Below are 12,707 nucleotides of genomic sequence, written 5' to 3' on the forward strand. Positions count from 1 at the left end.
ACCCCGTGAGGAACATGAAGCTGGGGATCAAGATAACAATTCCAAAGACGGAACCTATGACAAGAAGAGAGTTCGCGAATTCCAAAGCCACTGGCGTGATGATAGGCCGTGGCTTGATTACAATGACGATACGAAAACGATGTTTTGTTCATTTTGTCAAAGTTTTCCGATTACGGCGGACAAGTCAAATGCATTGACTAGAGGAACAACAAACCTGAGAATCGAACCGATTAAGGAAATTAAGGAGGAAAAATAAAACATATATTCATACATATAGTCTTTATTCATTCAATGCAACAAATGAAAATAAATTATAACATAAATTAATGATGATTTAAGTAAATATAATTTTATCTATCATGAAAATATGGACTCAGAAATTTCTTCCTCGGACTTGCCTAAAATTTACTCTTTAAGTCCTGGACTTGACCTTGATAAAAAAAATTTTGAACCCCTGATTTAACTTAATTTTTTTAGATATGATATCTTAAGCTGTCAACTATCATTTGGCAAAGAAAAATTTCAAAAATTTTAGTTTTAAAATTTGATCATTTTCTATATCTTCATATGGAGCTCTTCTTCTAAAGGAGATCAATATAGTCTAAAAATGGCCACAACCCCCCAGCCTCTTTAATTTCCATGAAAAAGTTAGCCTATTGTCACCCCCAAAATAGCCACAAGAGGCTATGATGAATTCATTTTGAATTGAATTTACACATGTGGAGCGCATCAATATAACTAAGCTAGTCTTGTTGTTCTTGAGAAAAAAAAATTAGCATATTTTTTTTTTTTTTTTTTTTTTTTTTTTTTTGCCTATTTACAATTGCTTTATGTAAAATATGATCCCCGAGTTTACTCCCAATTTAGATCTAGGGTTCATAATTTTAAAAAAAATATTGATTCCACACAACTTAAGAATATTAATTTTGTATATTAATAAATATATGATCTACTGTGGCCCTGCTTCTCTTGACCTTTTTTGAAAATTATTTCCCTATAAATTTCCATTTAAAACTCTGTCCCCTTATTGTTGCCCAGTCCTGACCCGAGAATCATGATTTGAACAAATTAAACTTGATTGCACAACTTGAGGAAGCCTGCAGTATGACTGATCATTGCCCTTTTGTTTTTTAAGGGACGATTTTGGAAGGTTACCACGTAAAACAATGACTTTCCTGTTGTGACCAATTCCTTCTTTCTAGGGCCATGTTTTTGTGCGAAATCTTTCAAAATCTTTTCAAGAACAGTAAGGTTATGATTAGTCATAGAAATAAACAATTTGAAGCATCAACAGGTAGTTGTGATTGAGGTCTTTTATTTATATTTGTCGCAGAAATCTAAGCAATTCAAATTAGGAAAAATCATGAGATACAAGATCTTAAATTTAATGAAAATATTGACAGAGAATACAAAATAGTACAACATGCAGATGATTGTACAAATATGGTAAAAGAACTAAATTCACTAAGAAAAGTTATAGAAACTATACAATTGTTCAGTAAAGGAGCTGGTCCCAATTTAAATCTAGAAAAAAAATACAGTGTCTTTTAACCGGTTCATTTATAAACACACACGAAAATAAAACTTTTATTGAAGGTATCAAAATAAACCCAGAGAGTATTAAATCGCTAGGAATCTACCTTTGTCATGATAAAATTGAATGTTTTAAAAAAAACTGGAGGCGCAAATTAGAAAAATTATCTAGAATTTTATGTGTTTGGAGAAAGCCAGATCTATTCATTTTTGGAAAATGTACAATTATAAGCACCTAAGCGATTTCCAAATTGGTATATAATGCATTTATTCTTCAAAATCCAAATTAAGAATATTTTTAGGTTGTATCAATGCTAAAATTTAGCCTTATCTTGAAAGAAAGGATACAAAAAAAAAAAAAAAATACATTGATTGGGAAAATTGAGAGTGGCGGGGTAAATATAGTGAATATTGGAAGTAAATTTTAGCAGCTAAAGTATCATGGATTAAGATAATAACAAATCAATTAAGTATAACACACTATGGTTTAAATGACATGCTGCATAAAATGAACATTCCCTTTATATATATATATATATATATATATATATATATATATATATATATATATATATATATATATATATATATATATATATATATATATATATATATATAATAAAAACAGCAGTCACTGAAATTTGTAAAATACTACATTTACCATATCTTTATTGTGAAGTCTTCTCTGCTTTTAATTTATGTAAAAAAGAAAAGCAATGTTGTACTTTAAAAAGAAAAGAATTTTTTCAGAATTCATATGGTGTTATTCATTTTTTAAATGTAAAGAAAATACTATTTGTCTTGAAAATTGGATAAAATTTGGTATTCTTTATGTTAAAGATATTTTGACAAGATTGGAGACATATGTGATAATTCATATTTTATGAATGTAATGAAAAGAAAAAGAAAATTGTATGTGAATATGTAATGCTTAAACAAGCAATGGAGGAGTATACAAAATTTATTGACTTTTCAAATGTATAACGTAAAAATTACATTTAATGATTATATTCTGTTTAAAAAACAATTTACAAGGGTCCATACGCTCTTTGAAAAGCAATTTATTGCAGAATTTAATTATAAATTACTATACTGCACTTTAAACAACATGTAAATTAATCAAAGATACGTAGCATTTGTTATTTGAATGTGAAATCGTTTTTAAAAAATGACAAAAAGTAGGAAATTTTCTTCATATCACAATAACATGGAAAAATATAGTTCTGTTTTTTTTTTTTTTGTTTTTTTTTTTTTTTGTTTTTTTTTTTTTTTTTTTTGTTTGTTTTTTTATTATTATTATGAACTTAATGCTCATATAATTATATTGAATAATTTGATATCTTTTTATGCTTTACAATTTACAAATATAAAATGAAATGGAGATTTGATGAGGAGTTAATATCAGAAGAAAACTTGATGCATAAAATAAGTATGATCTTAGATTACAAAATGATGTTCTTAAACTTGCAAAGAAATGTAGATGTAATGATAATTTGTCTATTGATCAAGGAATATTTTGTAACTTGGAATATGTTTATTTATGTTTTTTTATGTTTAGAATTTCTAACATGTTTCATATAACATGATATTTGTTTTAATAAAAGAGAAAAAAAAGAGGTTTTATCAAATAAAGCAACATGGATGGGACCACAATATATAGGGGATCAATGCTTTACATAAAATAGGAAAATAGAATAGGATTTTATTTTTTACAAATCTTCTCAAGAAAAGCAGCTAGGGCTATGATTGGCCATATCAATATGCAACTAATCTCAGGTTTTCATATTAATTTAAATTCGTTCAAATATGGCTCCTATATCCAAGGTTGGACCATAATAGGTAGTGAACCAAAGTATCACTTTTGGATATAATCTTAAAAATATTCTTCTCAAGCACAGCAATTAAGACCATGCTTATTCATACTGATATGCAAACATTTTCAGTGATGGTACATGTATATGCAGCATTTTTTTTTAAATGATGGCCCACAGGGTAAAAATGTGGACACAATAGGGAAAATATGCCCGAGATACGAACTTTTACATGAAAAAATAGGGGGGGGGGATAAAAAATCATATAAAAAATTAGGTCCGTCGATGATAGTTTACAATTAATCAATTAATAATATACAAGCTTTGTAGATCTCCTCAAGGACAGTAGTGCCATCATTTGTAATATGGAAATATCCTCAGGTATTTGAGATTCAAGTTTATTCAAAATGTGGTCCTAAGGTGTGGGATTGAGCCAAACAAAAAACAAAAAAACAAAAAAACAAAAACAAAAAAACAAGATCGGCAATTTGGCATAAATCATGTACAGTATATTGGAGAAATTCTTTTAAAAAGTCTTCCAGAACAGTAAGGTAACATTAGTCATATCTATATTCACAATCCCTATGTTTATACCCGCAAAAGTTCGGGTATATTGTTGTTACCCTGGTCCGTCCGTCCGTCACACTTTCTTCTCCCTCAAACTCCTCTTTTATTTTAAGCAGTAGCCAATTAATATTTTGATATATGATAGATGGTGTCCTGTATATGTGCAATAAGGTTTTGGAATTTTTAATTTTATCCTGGGGGTCAAAAAATGGAAGTTTTTTTTTCTACAATAACCTGGTTCGTTGAAATCCTCTTACATTTAACTCAGTATCCAGTCATCTTTTGGAAGATGATAGTTGGTGTCTTGTAGATGTGCAATTAGGTTTCGGAATTTTCATTTTCACCCTAGGAGTCAAATGGGGGTCGAAAATGACGTTTTTCTACATAAAACTGGTTCCCATAACTCCTCTTACATTTTATGCAGTAGTCAAATCATCTTTTGGAAGATGATTGCTGGTGTACTGTAGATGTGCAGTAAGGTTTGGATTTTTTATTTTCACCCTAGGGGTCAAATCGGGGTCGAAAATGATATTTTTTCTACAACAAATCCTGGTTTCCTGAACTCTTCTTACATTTTAAGCAATAGCCAGATCATCTTTTGACAGATGAATTGTGGTGTAGTGTAGATGTGCAATTAGATTTAGGAATTTTCATTTTCACCCTAGGGGTCATATGAGGTCGTAAAACGACGTTTCTTCTACAAAAAAAACCTGGTTCCCAAAACTCCTCTGTCATTTTACACAATAGCTAAATTATCTTTTGAAAGATGATAAATATGCAATGGTTTCGGATTTTTCAATCTAAGTGTCTAATGGTGGTCGAAAAATGACGTTTCTTCTACCAAAAAAAACCCTCTGGTTCCCAGAACTCTAACCTTGGCCATAAATTTTGAATGGTTGTAGCTAGTGCTTTTATATTAAACATGTAAATTTCCAGTTACAAGACCTTCCCTTGGGTACCAACAATTTTGACCCTTTGACCTTGGAGTTTGACCTACTTTCAGAATCAATTCCTTGACCATAATTTTTGAACGTTTAGTAAAAGGGCTTTCATATTTCATAAGTGTATTCCTTTTGACAATACCTTCCCTTTGTTACCAACAATTTTGACCGTTTGACCTTTGAGTTTGACCTACTTTTGAAAAAAATTAACCTTGGCCCTAATTTGAATGGTTGGTGCTAGGGATTTCATATTTCACATGTGTTTTTCTTGTGACAAGACCTTCCCTAGAGCACATAGTTTGATCCTTTGTCTTGACCTTCGAGTTTGACCTACTTTTGAGAAACTTTAACCTTGGCCATAACTTCTGAACAGTTGGTTCTTTGGCTTTCATATTTGACAGGTGTATTTCCTGTGACAAGACCTTTCTTTGGGTACCAACATTTTTGATCTCTTGACCTTGGAGTTTGACTTGCATTTGAGAAAATTTAACCTTTGCTGTGAGTGTCAAATAGGGGGGAAGCATGTGTTTGTGTTTCATACAGTTTTTTTTTTTTTTGTTTTTAACAAAAGTCTTCTTTCCAAAATTTTCTTTTAAACAGAATTTACACCATTTTCAGACTGGTAAATGAATTACATAAGAGGCCCATGGGTTACATGTTCACCTGAGCATTTTATACTCGATTTGACAAATACATGTTCAATTTTGATACAATTATAGAATAAATTTGACTTCTTCCCTGGTTACCCAATTATGAGAAAGAGTGCATTTAGAGGCAAACACTTAAGTGTGGGTATTACTGTCTAACGACAGCATCTAGTTTTGTTTGTTTGTTTGTTGTTTAACGTCCCTTCAAAAATTTTTCTCTCACACTGAGACGCCAACACTTGCTGATGGAGGAATGCTGACTGTACGAGGGGTGATCAAAAAGTTCGCGAACTATCTCTTTATTTACAAAACCACAATATTCAGATCAGAATGAAATCTGGCACACATATAGTCATACACATATTCTATAAATAGCAGATGTTATTAAAGTTTTGCTCTGTTTGTGACGTCACGATGTGAAAATGACATCAATATGTAGGTGACTTGTGACGAAAAATGGGTGACTCAGTCTTACTCGTGCAAGGAACGGCTGTGAAGTTTAGCAAAAATCTTGGAAACTCCTTTGCAGTGGCATATAATGATTTGTACAGGGTTTATGAAGACAAAGGACTTGCAAGTTCAATGATTAATTGGAAAGATTGCTTTGGTGAAGGAAGGGAGATGTTCAATAATGATGTTCGTTATTTTGCCCAGCGAAAGCAAGCCGGGAAAAAGATGTGTCCTTAGTTGAGGAATTTGTTATGAAAGATAGCCAAGTTACAGTTTGAAAATATTTCAATATCTTAACAATAAAATATTAATTAAATCCTTAAAATATCATTTACTTCAGATTTTAAATATATCAGATATGATAAAGAGAACGCGCCCATACCTGATTCACATTTTAAAAAAAAAAGACGCATTTAAGGAGGAGTTGGGTTGTGATGGTCTACATGCTCATTCTGATAAAATATATATCCTTATCCAACAACCCTATTTCCGAGATTTAGCGATTTGTGACAAATGGACTATTATTGTTATAAAAAAATAATCTGCATGGTTAGAAATATAAGACTCAGAAAAATCTTTTAGCTGCTGTGAACAGGGGCATGTCACGTGACCGCGTGGACCAAGTGTTTCGCGCATGGGCAGAACGGTGGCAGACGTGCAATAAAACTGGAGGGGATTACTTTAAAAAATAATACACACTGAAACATAATTTTATTTCTTTAATGGAAGTAATTCATTTATTTCGCGAACTTTTTGATCACCCCTTGTACTTGGCACTTACTCCTTTGAGAGTGAGCCAGGGATCTTTTTTGTGCCAGCTCTTATACTGTCTCATCTGAAGGAATGGTCTCCATGTCTCACAGTGGGATTTGAATTCATGACTTCAGAATCCCTATGTAGCGTGGATTCAGGATTGGGTTAGTCATGACCCCTTTTCACAATATTTATAGCTGCTCACAAGGAAATGCCAAAGGAGAATGGTTAAGCCAAGAGGGATTAATGAATAAAGGCACTTCTACCTTCAGTTGTACAGAAAATCCAAAGTATTTTGGGAATACATTTATTTCAAGCTCAGTCATGTTGTAGAAAGACAATGTATCAGAATTGAAATTTAAAAAAAAAATTAATAAAATTTCACGTATATAAAAGTTTTAAACATTATCTGATTGTGCAACACAAACATTTCACAAATATACTTGAGCAAGTTTCACACATATAAAATTTAAATACAAAATCACAGCTTAGTTAAAATGAAAGATTATGGTATGCTTCAGAATGTTTCACTCATCTATGATAAAAAATATTTTTCATTTGTAGAAATTTGATAAACATATGTACCGTATATACTCGCCTATAAGTCGTTTTTTTTGGGAGTTAAATTTTGGTCCAAAACTCTTTGTCCGACTTATAGACAAGTCATAAAAAATTGGCATTCTTTTTGGACGGCAACATGTAGTATTTTACAAACATGTTCGATGATTATCTTTGAATAAAGTCTGGATATGTAATATCATTTTTGTATTCTAAGAATATGCATAAAGTACATGTATTTACGTATTTCATTAATTCTATTTGATCTTAGGTGTGCATCACTTATTTTCTTTTATGATTTCAAATTAAATATTGGTGTAATTTCTTATAATATTACTTAAAACCAGGTTAAAAGATCAGAGCATTGATTTGAAATTGTCAGCCGATTCTGGCAAAAAATTTTACCGACGTATATGCGGGTCAATGGCAAATCCTTCCAAAATAACCTCGAAAATTACAACCGACTTATAGGCGGACTGACTTAAAGGCGAGTATATACGGTACTCGGTAACTAGAGATGACTAAGCTCATCATAATACATGCAACTTATAAGCAAAGTAGTCTCATTTCAAATGCATGTTCAATATAATGCAGGAACAAATTTCACTCAGTATTTAGCTGTGTGACTGAAAAATAAATTCTCAAAAATAAAACTGCAGAAGTAAAATCTTTAAATACAAAGTTCATACAATAAAACTCAGGCTTCTACTACTAAAATACATAAAATGACCTGCTATTAAAAATTTTAACTGACTACTCATCTAAAACTATATATATGTCACATGCAGTATCTGAAGATTCACTTGTATTTTGCATTCCTAGTATTATCCATGCAAATTTGGTTGTTTGGGAGAGAGCTTACATTTATTTTAAAATGGACCTATTCTAAAAAAAATTAACCTGTTTAATAGTACACTATAAACTTTTGAAATTAAAATGAGATCAAGACGAAATACAATGTACAGTTTTGATGAATAAAATTCTGTAAAACAAAATTAAAAAATTATCATTATTGAATTGAACCCCCTGACTAGATTGAAACACCTGAGAGATGTCCACCATTTTTTATTACATGGCAATGTTATCACAGGCAGCAAAGAACATGGTTTATTTGTTTTTCTTAGAGTACTCTCCCCTGAAGCTGAGCAGAGCTTTTGTTTTAGATCCTGGTCTGTCCAGATTGATTGCATGGCCGCAGCGTGGAATGATGTCCACTCTCTGACAGTTGGGCAGTTTGTCTTTAAGAACATTGGCTCCTGAAACGTGGACAACCTACAAAATTTAGAAAAGTTTTATCTTGGCAATGAAAAAAAAATCTTCATTCTTGACAAGAGACCCCGTTTTTAAAGACTTCAATCTTTTCTCCCTGTGTTCTGCCATAGATATCAGATCTAATGCATTCAGGAATGTTAATGGTGTTGGCCAGTAATTTGAGCTTCCTGTCAGTAATCTTATGTTTGCAATACCAGGGATAAATTTTGCTATGTATATTTGATACTTTATATAAAAATGGTGATTGATTGCAATGTTATTTTCTGTCTCTATTGAAAATTACACACTTTTTATATCTGACTCTGTACTGGAGACTGATCATCAGGATCTTTGAGGCGTTTCTTATCATTGTAAAGCACTTAAGCCACAGAAAATAAAAAAAATATTAGTATAACTGGAAAGCGTAATTCCCAGAGGTAAATCCGTATTTTGGCATACAAATCAGGGACAAATACAGAGTAAGAACTGTAATAGTAAATATCTCTGATAGATTTATATTTGGGACTTAAACCTGAAAGATTCAAGGTAATGCATGAATCAAAATATGATTATTTTTAATTAATGTGCACTACATCATTCATGCAGTTTATTCAATGAAAGCTTGTTAACCAGTTTGTTCTTTTAAAAAAGTGCAGTCATAATTGAACTATGGTCAAAGTTATGGCTCCTCCCTGTAATTGTCATCTCCCTCGGGAGATGACACATTAAGTTTGAATCACCGGAAGTAAAGTCCTAGTGTGAGCTGCCATTGATAAGCTGGTGGTCTGGCAAAGGGACTGACGATGACACGATTTCTAAATATAGAGATGTAAACAAAATTGACCAAAGTCTGTCTTATTATTATTAAACAAAATGGTCCATCTTAAAGTTAAAGTAAAACCACACCAGTGTTCATTAAGAGTAATAGAGGTAGGATCACTTGGGTGGTGGTGGGTCTTCTTTAACGGTTTATATACATAAACATTGTATCTAGGCCATTGCGTAAAACGATGGTCAGCGCGCGGGGATCAAAATACACAAAACATGGCATATTGAATGTATAAACCAAGGCGTGGATCCAAGATTTACTGACGAAAGAAAACAGTAAAAACATTTAAATAACAACTCACATTAAATGCATATATACAATGGCAAAGATTCACTTTTATGTGCACTTTAGTCAATCGATAATTAATACCGTATATATAGGCATTGGAATAAAGATCATAAAGAATCATTATGAGTATTTTCTCGGATGTGTGCACTATATTCTTTTTTTTTTTAAATTTACCCCTGTAGAGAAGTATTATGAAAAGATACAGTTTAATTTCTTTACCTGGCCCAGATTTTAACAATTAATAAGCAAAGCAACTGTTATCATTTTCTTTATGCAATTCTAATTTGCGTTTTTTGTCAACGAGAAAAGGTAAAAAAAAAAATCACTCCTCGTATTCTTGAAATAAAGCCAAAATTATAAATTTTAAATGTGTGTCTCATGGAACAGCCTATAAAATCGATGTTGGTAGATTGGGGTTCTTTTCGGTGTGTTAATACTTAATCTTAAATGGTAACGTTTCAATTTTATTACCTTTATGCATGATTTTTTCACAGGAGCGTTGTACATGTACTTATATTATACATAATATAGCGTTAGAACATGAATCTGCATGGGCAGCAGAAGGGCATGATGCAGGAGTGTCTCAATTTTTCCCTTGATATTCCCAGTGGCTCGATAATCAATCAAATCCCAGTGGCTCGATGGCAAAGTCACTTCAGAGGATACGATTAAGGAAAATAAGGAAAGTCTTGGGAATTAATTCAGGTTAAGATGAATTTAAACTGGCGCTTTAAGGAGGCTGGGGGGGGGGGGGGTTCAACAAATTAACCACCAGATTTAACTTAATTTTTTAGATATGATATCTTAAGCTGTCAACTATCATTTGGCAAAGAAAAATTTCAAAAATTTTAGTTTTAAAATTTGATCATTTTCTATATCTTCATATGGAGCTCTTCTTCTAAAGGAGATCAATATAGTCTAAAAATGGCCACAACCCCCAGCCTCTTTAAAACTTCTTTGCTGCGTAGTAGGCGGCTAAGAACTAAAGTCAAAAGGAACGCTAAGTTTTTATCCATCTTCTTTCGGAATAATTGTTAAAGCTATATAAGGCGTATCTGAGCTAAAAAATAAAAATACGAGATTGGGTGTAGCTAAACATGATATATGTTATTTACGTTGAAATTAAATTTTTCACCGATTTTGAACTTGAATAACCTCATGTTTCCATAGTTCGACTGATTAAAAAAATTAAACTGTGTCTGTTATTTAAAATCTGAATCGGTAAATAAATCGGTTTTTGTTTTAAATTTCTAATATCTTTGAAACCTGATTGATTTAAATTGTGTAATTTACAGGAAAGTCCTTTTTTATATAAAGTAATAAAACAAATAGAAAGATCTTTTTAATTTAGGTAGTCTGAACTTATATTTAAAAAAAAAAAACAAAAAAAAACAAGAGGCCCAAGGGCCACATCGCTCACCTGAGCACTGTGGCTAGGAAAAAAGGAAAAATCAGTTTAGTATTGAAAAGCTTAAATGCATAAGTGGTCCCAACCTACCCCTAAAAAGGGAGTGGGGGGGGGGGGTCATGATTTGAACAAACTTGAATCTACACTACCTGAGGATGCTTCCGTATAAATATGACAAACCATGGCTTTGCTGTTCTTGAGATTTTTCCTATATATTCCTATGTAAAACTTTGATCGTTCATTGTGGCCCCACCCTACACGTCATGATTTGAACAAACTTGAATCTACACCACCTCAGGATGCTTCCACATAAATATAACCAATCATAGCTTTGCTGTTCTTGAGAAGAAGATTTTTGAAGATTTTTCCTATATATTCCTATGTAAAACTTTGATTGTCCATTGTGGCCCCACCCTACCCCCGGGGGTCATAATTTGAACAAACTTGAATCTACACCACCTCAGGATGCTTCCACATAAATATGACCAATCATAGCTTTGCTGTTCTTGAGAAGAAGATTTTTGAAGATTTTTCCTATGTACACCTATGTTAAACATTGATCGTCCATTTTGGCCCCACCCTACCCCTGGGGGTCATGATTTGAACAACTTGAATCTACACCACCTCAGGATGCTTCCACATAAATATGACCAATCATAGCTTTGCTGTTCTTGAGAAGAAGATTTTTGAAGATTTTTCCTATATATTCCTATGTAAAACTTTGATTGTCCATTGTGGCCCCACCCTACCCCCGGGGGTCATGATTTGTACAAACTTGAATCTACACCACCTCAGGATGCTTCCACATAAATATGACCAATCACAGCTTTGCTGTTCTTGAGAAGAAGATTTTTGAAGATTTTTCCTATGTACACCTATGTTAAACATTGATCGTCCATTGTGGCCCCACCCTACCCCTGGGGGTCATGATTTGAACAAACTTGTATCTACACCACCTCAGAATGCTTCCATATAAATATGACCAATCATAGCTTTGCTGTCCTTGAGAAGAAGATTTTTGAAGATTTTTCCTATATATTCCTATGTAAAACTTTGATTGTCCATTGTGGCCCCACCCTACCCCCGGGGGTCATGATTTGTACAAACTTGAATCTACACCACCTCAGGATGCTTCCACATAAATATGACCAATCATAGCTTTGCTGTTCTTGAGAAGAAGATTTTTGAAGATTTTTCCTATATATTCCTATGTAAAACTTTGATCGTCCAATGTGGCCCCACCCTAACCACGGGGGTCATGATTTGTACAAACTTGAATCTACACCACCTCAGAATGCTTCCAAATAAATATGACCAATCATAGCTTTGCTGTTCTTGAGAAGAAGATTTTTGAAGATTTTTCCTACATATTCCTATGTAAAACTTTGATTGTCCATTGTGGCACCACCCTATCCCCGGGGGTCATGATTTGAACAAATTTGAATCTACACTACCTGACAATAATTCCACATGAGTTTCATCTTTCCTGGCCCACTGGTTCTTGAGAAGTAGATTTTTCAATAATGCCATTAATTTTTTGCTATTTCGTAATTATCTCCCCTTGGAGGAGGGCGTGGCCCTTCATTTGAACAAACTTGAAACCCCTTCACCCAAGGATACTTTGTGCCAAGTTTGATTGAAATTGGCCCAGTAGTTCTGGAGAAGAAGATG

At 32.6% G+C, this 12,707-nt stretch overlaps 1 protein-coding gene across 1 annotated transcript in view; it reads right to left on the reverse strand.

The window, feature by feature from the left end:
• Window positions 1-7,087: 7,087 nt before the first annotated feature.
• Window positions 7,088-12,707, reverse strand: part of LOC133203612 (monoacylglycerol lipase ABHD6-like) — a 13,240-nt gene continuing 7,620 nt past the window's right edge. The window contains exon 9 of the mRNA XM_061339384.1: window positions 7,088-8,532. Coding sequence (XP_061195368.1) covers window positions 8,368-8,532 — 165 coding nt within the window. The 3' untranslated portion in view covers window positions 7,088-8,367. The remainder of the gene's footprint in view (window positions 8,533-12,707) is intronic.

This window comes from Saccostrea echinata, unplaced genomic scaffold, assembly GCF_033153115.1.
Source record: "Saccostrea echinata isolate AGI-Se365-2 ecotype Australia unplaced genomic scaffold, CSIRO_AGI_Sech_v1 ptg000051l, whole genome shotgun sequence".
NCBI lineage: Eukaryota > Metazoa > Mollusca > Bivalvia > Ostreida > Ostreidae > Saccostrea > Saccostrea echinata.